This window comes from Oryzias latipes, chromosome 20 (genome assembly GCF_053564925.1).
Source record: "Oryzias latipes strain Hd-rR chromosome 20, Olatipes_Hd-rR_3.1".
Lineage (NCBI taxonomy): Eukaryota > Metazoa > Chordata > Actinopteri > Beloniformes > Adrianichthyidae > Oryzias > Oryzias latipes.
Genome location: NC_136256.1, coordinates 6,950,209 through 6,971,194, shown reverse-complemented (window position 1 = coordinate 6,971,194; position 20,986 = coordinate 6,950,209). Strand labels below are relative to the sequence as shown.

Below are 20,986 nucleotides of genomic sequence, written 5' to 3'. Positions count from 1 at the left end.
ACCGCATTTATTAATTATTAATTAATTAGTTATTAATTTCTCCTCCATAATCAATTTCCAAACATTTGGTACAGTTTTTGAAAAGTACGCCATCCATACTTCACTACCAAATCCGAGTCGACCAGGTTTACCTCTCAACACACATTCAATCAATCGAATAAACAAAACAGTAAAAAAATCTCATTATGCAACTACAGCCAGCACAAAAAATTGAAAACAACCACATAAATTTGGAATTATAATATTAATTTCACTCATCAGAAAATCTGATAATTTGAAGACAAAATCCATCCTCTTCTCTTTCCTCAAAAACATTTGGATCCCTCTGTCATGTAGGTTATGGTGCTTCAGTTACACCAAGAAGTCCTTTTCGATTCCATCAAGGCCAGTGCTGAGAGCCGAGTCTGTCCAGTTGAGTCTCTGCATAGGTTTTAATTTGCTTTAGAGCTGCAACTGTCCGCTCGACAGACGCAGTGGCCACAGGGATGATCATCGCCAAACACAAAACTGTACAGCTGTTCATGCTCTTACTCAGATTTTTCTGATGAAGGAAGTCAAGGAGATCAGTGGGAGATTTTCCTGCAAAATCATCAATGGCGTACATTACAGTCAGTTCTGTTTTTAACCGCGACGGATAAAAAGGTTCACTGCGGCTCTGTGTTAAACTGGACAAGGTTGCATTTGTCTTCCTAAAACTTGTCCAATCAGAAGGTCTGAAAACCGCGACGTTGTCTAAGCCTGCTAGAAGGCCCTGCTGACACCAACTCAAAATCTGAATGGTTGCAAGAAATGAATGACCAACATTGATTTTGCATTAGGATGCCTTAACAACTCGTATTGAATACCCTTATCCTGCCTGGCAACAAAGGACAGCTGAAATGGCATCCTCCAATGTGAAAATACGTCTGTGTGGAAGCAGCATAACCATTATAAACACAATAAAAGGGAATGGACAGACCATTTGGAATGATTTAATGAGTATGCATGGACAAAATATAATTAAAATGATTCAGATATTTTTTAGGCCTTCAGAGAAGGACTTGAAGGCCCTTACGGCACACCACTGTACATAACCCTTTTGCTATCCTAGGCACTTCAACGTTGGGAGTTGGGTCATCTAGACCCACTAGACAGTGCGCTGAACCTTTTTTCTTCAATGATTTATGATCTTCACTGGTGTCCATGGATTACATGAAATCTTTCCACCTTTATCCAACTTTGTCATGGTAGGGAAAACACGTCAATGTAAGGGTGGGGTCATCTAAGATAGCACAAAGGTAAACAATGGAGGTAGTCATTTGAACCCATGAGCCCAGTGTGAACATAGCATTAGACAGGCATTAGACTACAATAAGAGTGAATGTGGTATAACAGAGAGGGGGAAAAACCTCATCGCCACTTGAGTGTGTAGAGACTGAGCCCCGCATTCCTGCCCATTGTTTTTTAGGTATCTCCTCTCTGTCCTTTTGGTTGTTTGTTGCATCCCGCTGTCTTCTCCTAGACTTGTGTGACTTCTTTATTTCCCCAGCATCTGCATCATCTACAAAAAAAACCACATCACTCATTTTATGTTTATGTTTAAAAAGAAAGATGTGTAGGAATACTCGCTCGTCTAATCTAGAAAAGAAATAGAGGGTACAAGGGATCACTCACCCTTTTCCGTTCTTCTGCGGAATGATAACTTCCGTCTTCGTAGTTTGTTGAACCCTCCACAGGTGGAATCATCACTGCTGGGAGAACCGGGGATCATGTTGGTCTGTAAGAACAGCAGAGTAATGTTCAGGGTAAGGACTTGGTGGACATTTATTGTATTCTGTGCTACATCTCGGGTTTGGACTTACATCTCTTAGGTTGAAGGTAATTTCCAGGTTGTTCCAAAAGTGATCTGCAAACTCTGGATACATGTCCAGCACCTCCAGAACATCCTCCCGTAGGATTTTATGGAGGTCACAGTACGTTAGAGCTCTGACATCAGCGTTGGACTTGCCTGGGCGAGTGTAGAGGTTGATGGGCTCCCCAAAGATATCATTCTTCCCTGGAAAAGGTGCAAAGGGGAAGGAATAACGATCAACAAAGAAAAACATAAATTGGAAAGGCTTTTTCACTAAGATTTCATTAGCAGGCTAAATATTTCCCCATCATGCTCTAATCCAAGGTAGACAAGTTTACAACAGATAGTTAACTGCTTAATGATGGGCCACTGACAACCAAGTGTAATTAATGTAAAATAAAATATCAACGTTTCAATGGAGGTTTAATTTTTAAAATTTAGAGGCTTGTTGGTTGTGAATTTGAAAGTTACAGAATCTGGGTGGAAGTTCAGACTTCCTTTATGAAGCAGATTTTAGATCAATAATTAGGTTCAGCAGCAAATGCTTTACCTCAATGCAATTTAACTAATTTTGTCATTTAAAATATTTGGTTTCAATGCAGCAGGGTTACCGTGGCATTAAGCATCTTGCCAAAACACGGTATATCCATTTGCCGTTCTTATAATTTTTTTTTTACTAAAAAAGATCGTATTTTAGTGATTTTTTAAATCTTTATGTATGAAGTTATTTCTGTGCCACAACTTAGAACATCCTTATAAGAAATTGCGGCAACACACCAAACCTAGCACTAGATGGCAGTATCTTCAAAGAGCTACTTTAACATGAAAGTTTACTCAAGAACTGATTACATAAAAAGAAAAAAAAGTACTAATGTTAACTTTTAAAAGAATGTTAACTTTTAAAATGTTAAGAGTGTCATAAAGATTAACTTTCCTCCCAAACAAAAATATTTTCATGTTTTTATTTTCAAAGATGAGATTTGAATGATAAAGTGGTTTTCTGTCAAATTTCTTTATAATTTCAATTTATATAAGTCAATTCAATCTATACATTTTTAGCTCTTTACAAAGTTATTTACCCTGAGTCAACCCAAACAAGTCCTCTGACAGCACAGATGTAAGTCTGCTTTTAGCACTTCTAACTATGTGTAAGCAGGACAGGAGTTTTTTTCTTGGAGCTAGCAGGAACTTCCCATTTGGAACACAAGGGGGTGAGGTGTCACTCAGTCCAGTTCTCATACACAGTCAATAAATGAACAGGCAACAAACTGAAGATCAGAGCAGCTATGGAAAAGCAAAGACCAACTCAAACTTTAGATCTTCAAGGTAAAAGCACGACAAAACGTATACACTGTTGCACAGGAAATAACCTTCCAGGTGTTTGAGATAACAGATGATGGATTATGAAAATGGTCCCCTTTTGCTTTCTGGTAACAGGAGAAAAGCTAGCCTAGTTGTATAACACTTTACTGTCCTCTGCTATTAGTTCTTATCACTAATGATCGTATTGACAGTAATTGTACCCTTCTAAACTCGAAAAAAAAAAAGGTCTCTTAGGTCTTTTTGACTTTGAAATAGTTTTGTGACACAGGGAGGAGACTTGGTTCTCCTATCCTGCAGCAGCCAACATCCTAAACCCATTAGATGCCTTTAGGATGCTGCTGCACAATGTTGAAAAATCTGTCTGTATTTTTTACAAACTTCATTTGCAAAACAACAGTTCCAAGCTCACATGAGCCTCCAGCATGCTTCCCAGTTGGCTTCTCACCACAATTACACAGCATGTCTGTTCCACTTCTGCTACTCTGTTCTTTCACTCCATTGTGCTGTTTGAGTCGTACTGTTAAAGTAACCAAGCCAATTTGCTTCCCAATAGGTCTGCCAAATTGGTAAAATATCCACAACTAAAAGAAAATAACAGGAATTTGTGTTTGAGGTCCTACTAAAAGTAATTTTAAAAATGTCCTCTAACGATAGAGCTGAGCTGGTGGCTAGTAAATGCTTTAAAGTATCTTCTGTTGGTAACAAACATTTTTAAATAAGTCAATTTCTGAGGCAAATCTTTAAATAAAGATCTTGAAGCTTCTGTGTGACAGACTGCAATCGCTACAGCATAATGTGTAAGTGAAGGTTTGTTTCATTTATTTAGTGATTTTTCTTGTTTTGAAATTTTTCTTTTACCAAATCCACCTTCTTTTACGGAACTTTTATATTTAATTTAGATTAAGCACAGTTCCAAACTTCCAATGAAGTTAATAAGGCAGTAACTTCATTAATGTCCTACTCCGATCATCTTTTGATCCACCATCAAATCTTTCTCTGTGGTCTTTTAATAATGACATTTTAGACAAAATCAAAAAGCTTGTGTTGTTTTCTAGGACATAGTTTCTGCAGAGCACTAGGAATTTATTAGAAATGTGCCTCTGAGTTGTAGGCTAAACCGTTGGTGTGGGGCAACCCCGCCCCCCTTCGCATCCCTTTTGGAGATCAGGGCAGGTAGCTTGTAACCTGCCCAGTGTATTTTTTCTACATCACAAATACAAACTTTTCAAAAAGCATTTTTTCTTCTGGTCCTGATTCACAATAATTTGAATAAAGAAATAACCATAAATGACATTTTAAACTTAATTTTCTTCCAATATGTCCTCCATCATGAGAAAAATCCCAGAAGAGCATGTTAAAAACACCAAAAACACGCCTTTCATCGGACTGGGTTTTTAATAAATCCTCTTTAGATGATGTAAAGGTGACCCTCTGTTTTTTCTATTGGTTGCAACACAGAATCACTTGTAACTTTGATGTAATAAATGAAATTTTACCTAAGATAGCCACCACAACATCGCCTCTTAATATCTCTATGGATCCTCTGGATATGAAGTAAAGGGCTGTGAGGACATCCCCCGCATGGACCAGCGTGTCACCCGGCGGTGCGTGAGTGGTCTTGAACTTCATGGCTAGAGCCCGGAGACAACCTTTGGAAGAACCTTTAAAAGCCTTGCAGTTCTGCAAAAGGGTTCTGTTCAGGTGGAGGCAGATATCCGCCTGGAGACACTCAGGAAATCCCTTCAGCACCTGGGGAGAGCAGAGGAGCAGGTGGCCAAAGAAACAGATGGAGATGGAGCGGAGGAGCGAAAGGGCAAACAGCAAGGTTTAGTTGTCAACCAACTTGGAAATATGATGTAAAATTAATATTCTTAGTGTCACATTAAAACGTATTTTTGTACTTTTAAAGTAAATAGCAGACATTTGTTTTAAATCTTATTCCCTTTCTCTCTTTTTTTTAAAGCAGATCACCTATAGTTTTATGGACTAAACCTAAACCAACTGTAGCTTGATTTTACTCCTCCAACTGATCTTCCCTTCTTTCAGAATACCAACAATAAACTATGTTATCATTATATATCATCAAGGTCAGGTCAGGCTCTAAGTCTGCTACGAGTAAAATGTAACCTCGTACTACCTGCCTCATAGTCCTGCACCCCTGTGAAATCAAGGGTGCAGGCAACTCACCAATCCGCACTGAACCAGCGTGGTGAGTCATGGTTCACACCCATAACATGAATACACTCAACACACAACGGCCCGCAGTTCCCGGCAGCCGAAAGGCAGAGGGTGCTAAGAATCCCCGGGTTTCCAGAGTGCAATTAAATGTTTGCACCTACAACGTGAGGACATTGAAAGATCCAGAGAAGGAGGAGGAGCAAGAGCTGACAGGTTTCAAATGGGACATTATTGGACTGTCAGAAACACGGAAGAAAGGAGAGCAACTGAAACAGTTGCAAAGTGGGCATGTGCTGTACGCAAAAGGAGAGAACGAATCTGTTGGAGGAGTTGGTTTTTTGGTCAACAAAAACATCAAGGACAGAGTTATAGAGTATGAAGGTGAGGGCAGCAGAGTGACGTCGCTTACACTGAAAGTAAACAGCAAATACCAACTAAAAGTGATACAAGTATATGCGCCAACATCGAGTCACAGGGATGAAGAAGTTGAAGAGCTTTATGAGGAGATTGGAAAATCTATGGAGAAGAATAAAAGCCAATACAAGATTGTAATAGGTGACTTCAATGCAAAGGTTGGACAACATCATCAAAGCGACGGAGCAACAAGTGGAAAGTTTGGTCTTGGAGAAAGGAACGAAAGGGGAACCAGATTGGTGCAATTTGCAAAATCAAAAGTTTTGAAGAACGGAAATACCTTCTATAGGAAGAGGACGATCAGAAAATGGACCTGGATAAGTCCAAATGGCGAAACCAGGAACGAGATCGATTATATTTTGGCAAACAAAAACATGATTCAGAATGTCAAAGTCATCAAAAGGGTAAACATCGGTAGTGATCACAGAATGGTCAGAAGAAAGATCAAAATGAATACAAGACTGGAAAGAATGAAAAGGATGAGACCAAAAGGAGTGAAAGTAAACATCAACACCCTGAAACAAAAAGAAAATGAATTTCAACTGAAGTTGCAAAATCGCTTTGAAGCCTTGCAAGAAGAGGAAAGTTTGGAGGAAATGGCACTTAACATCACAAAGACCATTAAGGACTGTGCTATGGAAACAGCAGGAAAAGAGGAAAGACGGCGAGAGGAGAAGCTCAAGCAGGAAACTAAAGGACTGCTGAAAGAAAGGAGAGCAATGGCAAAGAAAGATCTGAACGACCAAGAGAGAAGAGAGTACAACAAATTGTGTCAAACCATCAGGAAAAGACTGAGAGAAGATCTTAGAGAGCACAACACCAGGCGAGTGAAAGAGGCAATTGAGAGTGGGAAAAGATTGAAGAGAGCTAAAGAAAAATAAGGCTACAAGGTTCTTATATCAGCTTTGAAAGAGCAAGATGGAACCGTCATCACCAACAGAGAGAGAATTCTTGAGAGGTGCACAGAAAATTCTATGAAACGCTGTACAAAGATGCAGCCCAGAACATCAGAAAAGAAGAAGCAGAGGATGTACCATCAATCCTTGATAGTGAAATTGAGCATGCCATAAAAGGTATGAAGAATAACAAAGCACCTAGAGAAGATCATATTGTGATTGAAATGCTCAAAGCCGGAGGTGAAGCTGTGAGATCGAAGCTGAGAACACTCTTCAATAAAGTGATAACTGAAGAAAAGGTACCCAACAAGTGGAAAAATGCCATTATAACACTCGTATTTAAGAAGGGAGACAAGAAAGACCTTGCTAATTACAGACCAATCAGCTTACTCTCCCAAGTCTACAAACTCTTCATGAAGATCTTGAAGAATAGGATGAATACCAATTTGAGTGACCACCAGCCGCCAGAACAAGCTGCCTACAGAAGAGGTCATTCAACTATCGATCATCTGCAGTCAGTCGTGCAAATACTCGAGAAAACCAATGAGTATAAAATACCCATTTATATGGCGTTTGTAGACTATGAAAAAGCCTTTGATTCTATCCTGCACAAGGCTGTTTTTGAGGCGCTAAAACAACACAGCGTAGAGGAGAAGTACATCAACATCCTGAAAGAGACATGATGGAGGCACTGCTCAGGTTCGGAACGAATCACTTAGCCGAAAGATTAAGATCATGAAGGGAGTGCGACAAGGAGACACCTTGTCACCAGTGATGTTCACAGCAGCGTTGGAAGAAACATTCAGGAGAATGGAAGCTGAAGCGGGAATTAACATCAATGGAGAGAGGATGAAAAACCTGAGATTTGCAGATGATATCATCTTATTTGCAGAAAAGGAAGAGGATCTCAGCAAGCTGCTCAACAATCTGAATGATGGCATGAAAATGAACAAAAAGAAAACCAAAATCATGTGCAATGAAATAGCAAGGAAAAGGAGAAGGAAAGGAATAATTGTGGATGGAGAACAACTGGAGGAGGTGGATGAGTATAAGTATTTGGGAAGACTGCTAACACCAGGAAATGAGATGGCAAAAGAAATAGACGAGAGAGTAACATCCGCTTGGAAGAGATTCGGACAGTACAGCACGTTTCTGAGAGATCAAAAAATGCCCATGTGTCTCAAGAGGAAGATCATGAACACTGTCATACTGCCATCAATAACGTATGGAGCTGAGACATGGTCACTTACCAACCGCCAAAGAGAGAAACTGGCAATCACCCAGAGGAGCATGGAACGATCAATGCTGGGTGTCACGAGGAGAGATAAGGTCAGGAACGAAGACTTAAGCTCAAGAACAGGGTTGAAGGATGTCATCGAAAAAGTGATTGAAGCCAAAGGCAAGTGGGCAGGACATGTAGCCTGAATGAAGAACCACGAATGGGCTAAGAAAACAACAGAATGGACTCCGTGGGACAGGAAGAGAGGAAGGGGAAGACCGAAGAAAAGATGGAGAGATGACATCGAGCAGAAGGCAGGCAGCACGTGGACCCAGAGTGCCCAAAACCTTGATGAGTGTAATAATAATAATGGATTGGATTTATCTGCGCTTTTCAAGACACTCAAAGCGCTTACAGTGTGTCCATTATTCATTCACTCCTCATTCATACTTGGTGACGGTAAGCTACGGTTGTAGCCACAGCTGCCCTGGGGCAGACTGACAGAGGCGTGGCTGCCATTTCGCGCCTACGGCCCCTCTGACCATCACCGGGAGCATTCATGCTCATTCACACACCAGTGGAGCCACACTGGAGGCAAGGAGGGTGAAGTGTCTTGCCCAAGGACACAACAACACTTGGCTGGTGGGAGGGGGGATCGAACCGCCAACCCTTCGGTCATTGGACGACCTGCTCAACCACCTGAGTCACTGTCGCCCAGCCCAGAGTGGAGTAAGATGTGGAGGCCACCCGCCGCAGTGGCGTGACAGGCTGATGATGATGATATCATCTTTCCCCTCATCTAAATTTCAGATATGTTGTAGCACGTTTGTCACCTTAGGTTGTTTGACTGATTTAGTTTCACAGGTTTTACTATAAAATTAATTTAAAAGTAGTATGGAAGTCCTGTGTTACGGCTGTGGATGTATTTGGTTTTGTTCTTTCTCTTTGTTCTGTGTGTTGTGTGTTTTCTTTCTATACCAGAGTGGGACTTTATTGTGTGCAGGGACCCAAGCTGATGGAGGCAACCTTCAAAGCACCATGTGAACCTCCAGCCTGTAAGAAGGGAGCTTGGCTGCAACCCGTCTCCAATACAGATTTACCCATTTTTCTCCCACAGACAGCCCTTATCCACCCATAAAGGCAGTTGTGACTAAGGCCCCATTTACACTGCATGGTTCAAGTGACCCAATTCCAATTATTTTTTCCTCTCATGTGGCACAGATCGGATATGGCCGATAAATCTGTAAGCAGGAAAAAAACGCATGGATTCCGATTTTCTCAGATCGGATTCAGGCCTCATTCATATGTGGAAATAAATCTGATACGAATCGGATATGTGCATTTGCGTGTGCTATATGAGCGGACAAATCGGATACTCCCCAGTAAATGCGAGTCGTACTTCAGTGACGTCAACTCAGGACACCACCAACTGAGATAACATGACTTATTAAGGCGCTTTTGTGCCCTGATTTTGCTGTTCGAGGACAGCTGGAGCCCCATCAGCGTGTTACTTTCAGCCTCAGGCTTCAGACCGTAGTTGGAAACCGCTGTTATTTCCGGTCCGGTCCCGGTCGAGACGCAAACGGTAACTAATCAAGCGGGACACCATTGCTCTGGAACAGGCAAGAACCCGTTTATTTCTTTGCTTGGATCAAACTGTTGGTACGGCACAACATCTGCAAACACTTCCTCGCTAATAATTTTTTAAATCTGTGCGGTCAGTGCTCAGGTCCGGAAGGCGGAAATGCTGCTACGTAGTCCTCAGAACGTCTATGTTTGATAGTTTCAGCATTGTATAGTGTAAATGCAAAAATCGGATACGGGTCACTTTTAAAAGATGATGTAAGCGGGTCGTCAAAAAAATCGGATATTGTCAGAAAATCGGATTTGGGCATCAAGACCTGCAGTGTAAATGCAGCCTATGTGTCACAAAAACAGGAAGATGGCTGGATCCAAATGCAGCAGCTTTTTTAGCTCAGCTAAAAGTCCACAAAACTAAATCAGGGTCAGACAGTCAGGAGTCAATAACAGGCATGAGATCATGAGAGGAGTGATGGGGTCAAAATCCAGGCGAGAGTCGGGGCAGGCAAACGGAGTTCAAAACATGGTCAGGAGACAGAAGATCAGATCCAGATACCAACGCTCGGTAATGAAGGCAGAGTGCCAAATACAATACTTTGCACTGAGCTTCACGCAGTGCTTAAGTATGCTGTGGTTAACCCTTGTACTATCCTAGGCACTATGACGTTGGGAGTTGACCCACTGGACCCACTAGACAGTGCGCTGAACCTTTTTTCTTCAATGATTTATGATCTTCACTGGTGTCCATGGATTACATGAAATCTTTCCACCTTTATCCACCTTTGTCATGGTAGGAATAACACGTCAAAGTAAGGGTGGGGTCATCTAAGATAGCACAAGGGTTAATTGAACGAATGAGAGTCAGGTGTGCGGCATCCAGGAAGTGTGCACTGGGGTTGCTGGGAGCTTGAGTGTGCCTAGAACTCTGGGGACTGCTCTTTCCAGAGGGGGTGACAGAGTTCTGACTTCTGACACTTAGCCATAAGGCATCAGGTTAAACAACCATTTAGTACATAATTGAATTTCAAAATATTAAAAAAAATGATTTAAGTGTAATACTCTTGATAAATAAGCAGTCCTTTTCTGTTAGGATTATGGGCTCCTCCCACTCCTACCGGGGAATCATCGCCTCACCTGTTTCCAGTCTCCTCGTCAAACTTCAGCCTATTTATGGACTCCTCACCTTCCAGCCAATGTCAGTCCGTCTGCTCTCAGCGGTAGAGTTTAGACCTATGCTAAACTCTAGACCTCGTCAAAGCCATTTCTATGCCTATGCCTACGCCTATGCCAAGAATCCTAATCCACTGTTTATCTGCTCCTTCAGACATTGCCTCCAGCGTCCTCCACACCTCTGGTCTCATCTGCCATCCAGGATCCAGCCGTCAAAGCCGGAACTTCCCCACCACCACTGGGACTGATTAAAAACTCTTTCTCACCAACCATCTCTGTTCTGTCCTGCTTCTGGGTCCAGCCTCGTGAACTCTAACACTTTTCTGTGTCCACAGGTGTTAGAAGGGAAACTTCAGGTTTCTGATGGACTTGATGAACAAATGTTCTGTGAAATAAAAAAAGAGTTTTCTTCCCTGGAGCAATCACGACTTTTCCTTATGATCTTCTTGTGTTGGATCTGGTTTGTACAATGTCCCTTTGCTCCCTTCACACAGGGACATGCAGCACAGGTATGACTGACTTTAGCAAAGGTGAGTACTTCACTCAAGGCCGTGTCACACGGCCACTACTTACATTTTACGCATTTTTCACTTGTGAAATTTCAGTCTATTGTAATATATGTGGGTGATATACGTGTTTATAAGGGTTTCTTGCATTCGTCATCCATCAATGTATGCAGATATCCGTCGAGGATTTTGGCCGATGGATCTTTACGTGGATTCGGTTTTGAGCTGCTCAAAAGTTTTGGTTGATTAAGAATTATGCAGTTTATACAAATTTTACATAGGTAATATGCAATTTTTACATAAACCTTACACAATCGTGCGTGATTTATGCAAGGGGCATACGAAAATTTGTGGCTCTCCACGACCGTTCCATGTACGTCTAACAGACGTTTCATGGATGTAATATTGATGTAAACATTTTTAATCTTGTGTATGGCGCACATATCCCATTCAAATTACGTAATTGATGCACAGATCATTAATGAACCTCATTTAAACAGTACAATACAATCGCTCACAGTTCAGGTTCCACGTTAATTTTGTGTTCTTTGCGTAGTTTATTCATACTTCTGTGGTTTTAACGTGGTTCATTCGTGATAAATCTGTCAGAATTTCATGTAAAGACCACAACCTTTTCACTTCTTTCACGTATATTCATGTTTGACCAATTTTCATAGTACATAGTGGCTGTGTGACATGGCCTTTAGCTTTGGGCCGTCGAGAAAAACTGACTTAAAAAAAAAAAACAGCAGCTTCTTGAAAGTTCAATGGGAGGTGCCTTTCAAAGGCCTTCAACCAGAAATGAACTTTGTGTTGAACTCAACCAAAACAGAAGCTGAACCCACAAATCTCTACTTTGCTCCTTTTACTGAAAATGGAGAAAAATTGAGCAAATGTATTACTTAAATGCTTCAAAGCAATATCAAATGAACTGTGTAGGATGAAAAAGCTGCTTCTTCATTCTTCTTTCACGTAAAAAAAAAGCAATATCAGCCTCTCATCAGACCTGCTTTATTATTCTCTCCCATCTTCATGACTGAAGGAGGTCAGGGCTGACTGAGTCAGTCACTTAGAGAAAGAGACGAGGCCTACTCCACACAATCAGAATAATCATTGCAGTAAACATCATGTCATGCTGATGCGATGCTGTGCAGATTTCTTTCCTCTTAGGTTGACTGGCTTCTCAACTGCATTGAAATGAGCCCCCTGAAATGTTTGCATTACCGTAGACTTCTTTGTTCCAGCGTGCTGCTTCACAGAGCCAGGAGCAGCTGATTAAAGCGTGATGTGACTGGCATTTTGGAAGAACAAACTGCATCCTTGTAATAAAGCTGCCTTTTAATAAAAGAACAGGGGGCGGGGACACGAAATATAGATGACTCTGAGACTATTCTTGAATCCTGCAGAAGTGTTTCTGAGGTGAGACTGGTAAACAGCAACATCTGAATGGTAGTCAACTTGATGGTATTGTCAACTTAGCCTACATGGTAAGTTGACAGTACCATCCAGTTTCAGGTCTGACTACCAGCTCTTTTACCAGCTAATTAAGAATTGACAAAGCCAGTTGTTCGATATTTTTAACCAATTTAGTTTGTCATTGTTTGGATGGCATAATTGCTTTAGCTGCACAAAAAATTACAACAAAGGCAAAGCAAAGATCACATGCTCAATACCGTGTTACCTCAAAAAAATTCCTCAAGTTCTGGTCATTTTGGTGGTTCTAGACCTTATGAAAGTCTAACTATTAATGTACAACACAGCTACACAATGGTTGTCTTGTTTTTGTTTGTGCTATGTTGACTTTGTCAGGTGCACCCGTGCGGGGGTGAACTCATATGGATCCTCTGGTTTTAGGCAGTCTGGGCCCGAAGAGGGACGTAAAGAGGAGCACCTCCATCTTAAGAGGAGCGCAGGTGTGTCTTGCAGTTCCCTTGAAGCTTGTATGGCCACCTCAAGGGATGTCATCAAAATAGAATGTACCACTATCGTGCGTGTGGAAAATGTATTGTGAAATATTTGTAAGGATGATGTAAGTTACACGCACTTAAAGCTACATTCACATCGCCCCAGGCAACACAGGTTTAACCAACTACTTTCAAAGAAAAGTCTATGTACACATAGGTTCTGGTCTTCTGCGTTCAAAACTCCTGTGTTTCTGCATGGCTAATCAAGTTTCTACAATCGTTTATCGACACATACTAAACATGTGGCCATTTAACACCTGTTGAAAGTTAAACCAGGTCAAACTTTGACCAATCAGGGACTTAGGTTTGGTTGTGACGTATAGTGAGCATTCTTTTCGATTCACGGAAGTGCCAACGGTTTGAAAATGAATCGTGGAGAAGAAATAATTGTGATTTGTGCCCGGCTGGAATTCTATGAAACGAACTCTTTCAAATATTAGAGTAGATCTGTGAAAGAAAAAGTCTGGAGCAAGATTCACCAGATTTGCACCGCTGCAACATTTCACATCAAGCCTCTTCCAACTGCAATTGGTAAACATGTGCTAGTAAACAGTAGCAAAAGACCGGAACAAGACATATGCCCCCCAAGAGGTAAGATCGGGCCTAAAAAATCCATCGCGACCCGACCCAGGCCCGCAGGCATCAAAGCCGAACCCAGCCCGAGCCCGACCAATTAACTTGATTTTCAGGCCCGAGCTTGAAGCAAACCCGAAATTTCAATGTATCCCATAGTATTTTTGAGAGAAAAAAATGCAAGATTTCTTAAGCTTAAAATGATCTACATGTTTGTATGATCATGATAAATGCATTTGCACAACGAAATAATGCTGGAACACAGACTAAGAGGCCAGACAAAGAGAGTGAAAGAGAGATCTTGATGCGCACTTGCTTAATTACGCAGAGAAATACTGCAGCCGCGGCGGTGAATGTTTGCATTTTCATTCCCCTGTCTTAAGTTTATCCTTGACTTCTTGCTGCTCCATATCGGGGATACCTAGACAAAATAGATGCGGACTTGCGGAGGGAAGATTACATTCACGAAAATTGCGCAAAGCGTGCCCTGGCTCTGCGTCTGCGCTTCCTGTTTAGTAGTAGTTATATAGCAATTACCTTACAGCGCCTTCTCTGTTTTAACCAAATTATTTATTTATAACAAGTATTCCTTAGTATAGTATCCACACATCGTTTTAGTATACATTTTTATAAGCATATATTTATTAAAATAGTCAGCGAGAGAGAACCCCGGCCTGACCCGACCCGAAATTATGATTGTCATTTTAGTCCCCGACCCGACCCGAATTTCGGGCGGGGTCGGGATAGATCTTACCTCTATGCCCCCCCCTTTGGTCCCGTATGATCACCATTGCTGATCCCTTTCCACCACACCATAGTCATTAGTTAGGTAAGTGCACTGGCTCATTACTGCCACCACGCTTAATTACCCTGTGTGTTGTGTAGGTGTTCACTACAACCAGTCACCTGCAGCATGCCCGCAGAAAAAATGTGTATGAGCATTTTACGGGCTTATTGAGCGGCCTACGACCATAATGTATCCTGCGGGCCACCTGCATGCTCCGGATAGATGTGCCCCTTTTTTCCCCAAAGACAGCCCAATTCCACCCGTAAAGTTGTCACCAAGGCATAAAGGGCAGCAATCTTCCTTATTCAAAGCAGCCTCTCTGACGGTCAGGTGGCACTCACCGCATTCATGTCAATGCCGTTGGTGTAGGACCAGGCATGCTGAAAGTACTCCTCCAGCCTCTGCCGGAGAGGATTGGGAATCTGGTGGAAGCGGATGAACTCCCGGACTCGGAGCATCTGCGTGTGGTAGCGGGCTGTTCCTGAGTAAAGTCGCTGGATGATAGCTGACACGTTCCCAAAGATGCTGGCGTACATCAGAGCTGCAAGTGAAGGGGAAAAAAACATAGATTCTAAACACAAAGGTGTGTTCCTTCAGTGACAGAAGTTGACACGTGCACCTTGGGGTGACCATTTTAATTTGAATTTACATGCAGAATTGATAGAAAGATGAACCGAAGAGATGATTCAATTAAGAAAAAAAAAAAAGAAATGAGAGTTTACAGGAGCCTAGGGGGGTGATGGGTCTACTCTTGACTGATGTAAGTTTACCGATATGCTTATTGGTTATGCAAACAGATCAAATTAGCATGTGTCAAACATGTATAAAGCATGATATTTGGACAGAGGGTTTAATGACTGAAGACAGCAAGGAGAGATTATTAGAGAAAAAAAGATGCATATCTGAAGGGAAAAAACACTGTCATCATGGTTGGCTTTAGGGTAAAAAGTTTAACACCTTTTAACTTTACAATTTCATCCATGGCAGGTTGTTTGGAATGTTTTCATAGAGCTTTTTTTCTACTTGTTTGGATTATGCTATTGTCATTGACAAGCTTCTTAGTAATCAACACCTCACTTAACTTTCCATTGCTTTGAATGGATTCTTCAGAACTTTTTAAATCCCTTCTGAGGTCACTGGGTTGCTGGTGTACATCCTGAACAGGTTACAGTCTATAAAAGGGCAGTTTTGCTATTTTTGATGTTTTAAAGTTTCACTTGGTTGAACAAACATCTGACACCAGGTTTAGTTGGAGTTTAAAATCCCATTTCCAACAATCAACAAGTACTTAAGCAGGACACCAACCTTTGTGTGACTGGTTTTGGAACATAATTCTGAAAAAACATTTGTAAATGGAGGAATTATATCTTAAGTCTTAAGTAGAGAAAAGGGATTTCCTATCAATAATGAGACACTGCATCATAGTTTAAAGTTTTATATGAAAAGAAAGTTGTTTTTTCAGCCAAAATTTAATGTTTTTTGCATTAAATTGCTATATAAGTCTTCATTGTACAAAGGAAAGACTCATATTTTGATTTTTCTGACTAAATATTGAGTTTTGTAGACTAACAGGTGTCTACAATAGGCATTACACAGTGAACAAGAACAGCTGGCAGACAACTTTGTATTCCAAACTGTGATAACAAGTCATTGAGCCAACCTCTGAGATCAAAGAGAATATTAGAAAATGTCAGAAATTATTATTCTATATATGCTGCCTTAAAGAACAAACATTTTCCAGGAGCGTCTACGCACCTTTGTTACAGAGATGCCATGATTGCAAAAGAATTGTAGTCTAAGACAAGCGAAGGGCCATTTGTAAAGCTGCAAATATAACCTAATATGACTAGACTAATGTCACATTTCAATATGAAACTTGTATTTCCTGTAACGTGTTAAATGCTTTTAGCTAGTTTTGGAATTTGTGTAGATTTGTAGGATGTATTGAATGCATATTGTGCGGATGTTACACTTTCCCACTCTGCCTTTGCCAGCCAAGTCAGAACTCCAGGTAAAAAAACCCACTTTTTTCAAAATGGTTGCTTTCATGTTTGTTGTATTTCCGTAGAAACTATTTTAGTTTTTGGTCGCCTGGGGGTGTTGAACAGAGCTATGCAACTTTTGGAAAAATCAATTTAATTAAATTAGAATAAATTTTTGTATTTCCTTGGCAACTGAGATTTCTGTTGATCACGCCCACATTACTAATATGTTATCTTATGTCATTAAGTCGTATTGTTTCATTTACCTTATAAACCGACAATTAATGTATTATATTTTCACGGTATTCTGGTAAAATTATCAGGGGAACCCCACTGATGTTGTGCTATCCCCATGTTGTGCCATTAGACCATCCATCCATCCATCCATCCATCCATCCATCCATCCATCCATCCATCCATCCATCCATCCATCCATCCATCCATCCATCCATCCATCCATCCATCCATCCATCCATCCATCCATCCATCCATCCATCCATCCATCCATCCATCCATCCATCCATCCATCCATCCATCCATCCATCCATCCATCCATCCATCCATCCATCCATCCATCCATCCATCCATCCATCCATCCATCCATCCATCCATCCATCCATCCATCCATCCATCCATCCATCCATCCATCCATCCATCCATCTATCTATCTATCTATCTATCTATCTATCTATCTATCTATCTATCTATCTATCTATCTATCTATCTATCTATCTATCTATCTATCTATCTATCTATCTATCTATCTATCTATCTATCTATCTATCTATCTATCTATCTATCTATCTATCTATCTATCTATCTATCTATCTATCTATCTATCTATCTATCTATCTATCTATCTATCTATCTATCTATCTATCTATCTATCTATCTATGACATCTTTACTTACATCCAATAAGCATGACACAGATAGAGAAAATCTTCTCAGAGTTGGTGTTTGGAGACACATTCCCGAATCCCACGCTGGTCAGACTGCTGAAGGTGAAGTACAGAGCAGTGACGTACTTGTCGTTGATTGAAGGTCCTGAACCTGGTGTCAGATTAAATAGAAACACGTCATGACATTCCCCAGTGTTGTGACTTTAATTTCTTGAATTGTTATTTTCCTTTAAGATGTTGGAATTCATTCTTGCCTTCCAGACATTTTTTATTTTAAAGTGCTAAATGTTTAATATTCTTCTTTTTCATACCTGGGATAGAGTCATTAAAGTGTTTTCCCAATTGGTCACCCAAAGTGTGGAGCCAGCCTATAGAGCCATTTCTCTCCACGTTGCCTATTGCATACCTGGACAAAGTAACAAAAAGACAAGTGTGGCCTACAATAAGCAATAAACTGATGTCTTTTGTCAACAATACAGTTAAAGCAAAAGTGGTAGTCATAAATGAGCTTCGTTCAAACACATACCAGATGCATGCCAGCCAGTGAGCAATGAGAGCAAAGGTGCACATGAGAAGGAAAAGGACGGCAGCACCGTACTCCGAGTAGCGGTCCAACTTTCTGGCGACACGAACCAGACGCAGGAGGCGGGCAGTTTTCAGCAGACCGATCAGAGTAGTGGTCTGCAGCGGGAGACAAAATGAAACAAAAATATAAAAGCTGAAGTGGTAGAAGAAAACAAAACTTTGAAAATCTTATTGATTTGTCTAAAGCCCTCCGAACTGCTGGCATTCTGTCACACACTCCCTTCTGTTGGGGGGGGGGGGGGGGGTGTCTCAGTGTGTTTTCACTGCCAAAGAGGTTCTAAATCTCAAGTCCTATTCATTTCTGCAGACTTCCTCCTTGCTTTGTTTGCTACTTGTATTCAGCTGGCTTCTTTCATGCTTTCACAACAACTAAAATATCTAGTCGATTACTGTGCTGGGTTGCAGCACAGTCCTGTCATGTGTGTGTGTGTGTGTGTGTGCCGTTTACAGCAAGTATCAACTGTCAGATGAAAAACTGCACTATCTTGGATCAGTGAACAGCATCAGTGAAGTACATGATGGCAACACTTTCAAAGATACTGACTCAGTTTGAAAATGTTTTAACTTCCTGGAGCCTTATTTCAGTTCATCCAACTTTAAAAGCTGTGTTTTGTCACTCTAATACCCTTTAGGAGCTTCTCCTTATGCCTGATTCTACCAACATCCTCTGTAACGTTATGTCAGAAGAAAGTCAAACAGTTGATTATTTGAAAGACTTCAGTTAAATCCAGTAACGTAAAAATAAAAGACAAAAAATGAATTTGTGCCTGTTCTGGGAATATAACAGGCTTTTTGTCACCCAAAACTTTTTTAATTAATCTTTAAAAAAAGTGAAATAATCAAAACTGTTTTAAAGACTCAATGCACCGTGGTGCCTTTAATCCTAAGGGGAACTTTTCCACTTTGATTAGATCAAAGTGGACTGACGAACTATTTTTTAGTTTAATGACAGATAAAAACATACTAACGTTATTGTTGTCAGAATACTAAGACATTTAAAGTTCCATTACTTGAATGCAGAAGCCCCAAATGCACAAATACGTGCGTTTACATAAGCTTTTCATTTAAAGTTGTGTTTAAAGTTCAGTGTGAACGCAGCATAAGACATAATTTTGGCCTGTGTTTTGTTCCTGTCCTCTCTGAAGCACAGAAACCCCCCAATGTCCCAGCATTGTGTGATTACCTCCTCGCTATTACGATAGATTAGCAGGTCAAAGGGAATTGCGGCCACCATGTCAATGAGGAACCAGCCTTTGAAATAGTGAACAGCAATGCGAACCGGGTGGCTCACCACCTCATCGTTGGAGTTCACATATGTTGTCCTAAAAGTAGTCAAAACTGCAAATGTTAGTCTCACAGTTTTGTACACTGAGGTGTTTCTGTGACCAAAAACCAACCTGAAGTTGATGAGAATGTCAATGATGAACATGATGTCCACGATGAGGTCCACCACATTGAGAGGAGAGCAAGAGTAACCACAGCTTTGCATGGCTGCCTCCTCCTGAGGAGGAAGGAGGGCAGAGATGTCAAAGTCAATTTGAGCAGATGGGGGAATGATCATCTTTTACACTAAAAATAGAAGACACCTCTAAGGTGGTTCAGTATAAAAGAACCACTAAGATGAAAATTGTGTCTTTAACATGTCCTTGTGGTATTTTTCTGATGATGGAGGACAAATACAAAGAAAATTATGCCTTGCACTCTTACATTTTTTGCTATAAATCATGTCAAATCAATGAAGAAATTTGCAGGTGCCCTGTTAAATTAAATGCTTTTCCATGTCTATTTCAACTCGCATTGATTTATGGAGTACTTCACAGTAAGTACTTTGTAGAATAAGAGTGCGATTTTTCTGTTTTAGCTTTGGTGGAACTAACACACATGGACACGCTCACCTGGTCATTAAGGAGGAATGCAGCTGAGTAAGGTGTCAGGATGGCAGTGTAAATAACCAGCAGCAGGATCAGCCAGTCCCACACTGCCTTGAAGGGGCTGTAGTGCAACACCGTCCACTTGTGGATGCGCGGTGCTTGAAGTTTGTACTCTGGTAACACGTCTGCACCCAGAGACAGCACCTGTGGTGTAGGAAGAGCGACAGAGAATGAAACAGGCTCAGTTCAGCACATAGTACAATCGGCTGTTGTAGATAGAGTCGAACTCTTCCCCTTCTGACATGATCATCAGCTGACCCACCACCAGTATTACTCCTTTGACTTGATGTTGTGGTTACCAAAACATACAATAACCCCAAATTAAGTATCTCGTTTGATAGACATCAGAAAAGTCTGTTATCCTTATAGTCCGTAACGAGTTGTTGCAGAATTGAAGAAGCGTCTTCAAGGTGATCCTTCGTAAAGTCCAGTGGCCCTAAAGAACACATCCTCATTGACTGTATAATATGGGAACTGGAATGAGTGCGTAGCAGTCACCCATAGAAAACGGTTTACTTCCAGCTTCAACGAAATAAGGTCAATTTAATCGCCATGTTTTACAATACGGACAATGATAATATGTTGGAACCAGAAATCATCAGTAAGGAGTAATTAGTTCGAGTCATTCTGAGTCAATGTTTCTATGGTAACCCCTCTATCCAATCAGGAGTGAGCTTGTTGGAAGTTCATCTCCCTATGACTTAAATGTAGGCTCCGGGTGTAAGACACAATTTCATTTTAAAGTGAAAAGACACTATGACAGTTAGACAATGAAAGTAGGATTTTGAATAGAAAGAAAATAACCAGTGTAAAAGAGGGTTAGTTGGCATTTCAGAAATTTTCTTTCTTCTGTTTACAGCAATCCCTCGCTATAACGCGGTTTACTTTTCACGGTTTCGTTACTTCACGGATTTGCATCGTGCCTTGTGTTCTTGATTCTGGCTAAAAAGTCACTACGCTTCTTCTCTACCTGTGCGTCAATAACGTTGCAGTTTAATATGTTCACGTACATAAAACAGCTTGCCAAATTTACATTACGTACGTGCAAATCATCTTGCGATTTCGAGTTTCTCTAAAACTCATAGAAAAAAGAGCGACAACCACTGGCTATCACTATGTTCTTCTCCCGAACAAACACACCGGCA

General features: G+C 40.9%; 1 protein-coding gene and 1 long non-coding RNA gene across 3 annotated transcripts in view; one reads left to right on the top strand and one right to left on the bottom strand.

Annotated features, from left to right (window-relative positions):
• Positions 1–20,986, bottom strand: part of kcnh2b (potassium voltage-gated channel, subfamily H (eag-related), member 2b) — a 347,590-nt gene that overhangs the window by 17,486 nt on the left and 309,118 nt on the right. For both annotated transcript variants that reach the window (XM_011488663.4, XM_078938299.1), the window contains 11 exons: positions 19,806–19,985; positions 19,308–19,411; positions 19,094–19,232; positions 17,852–18,006; positions 17,637–17,731; positions 17,336–17,476; positions 14,784–14,983; positions 4,651–4,903; positions 1,842–2,035; positions 1,654–1,756; positions 1,389–1,540 (listed from right to left, as the gene is read on the bottom strand). In XM_011488663.4, coding sequence (XP_011486965.1) covers positions 1,389–1,540; positions 1,654–1,756; positions 1,842–2,035; positions 4,651–4,903; positions 14,784–14,983; positions 17,336–17,476; positions 17,637–17,731; positions 17,852–18,006; positions 19,094–19,232; positions 19,308–19,411; positions 19,806–19,985 — 1,716 coding nt within the window. The remainder of the gene's footprint in view (positions 1–1,388; positions 1,541–1,653; positions 1,757–1,841; positions 2,036–4,650; positions 4,904–14,783; positions 14,984–17,335; positions 17,477–17,636; positions 17,732–17,851; positions 18,007–19,093; positions 19,233–19,307; positions 19,412–19,805; positions 19,986–20,986) is intronic.
• Positions 10,520–10,884, top strand: LOC144988177 (uncharacterized). The gene is made up of 2 exons (XR_013652011.1): positions 10,520–10,659; positions 10,767–10,884. It is a non-coding gene; the product is annotated as an uncharacterized LOC144988177 (long non-coding RNA).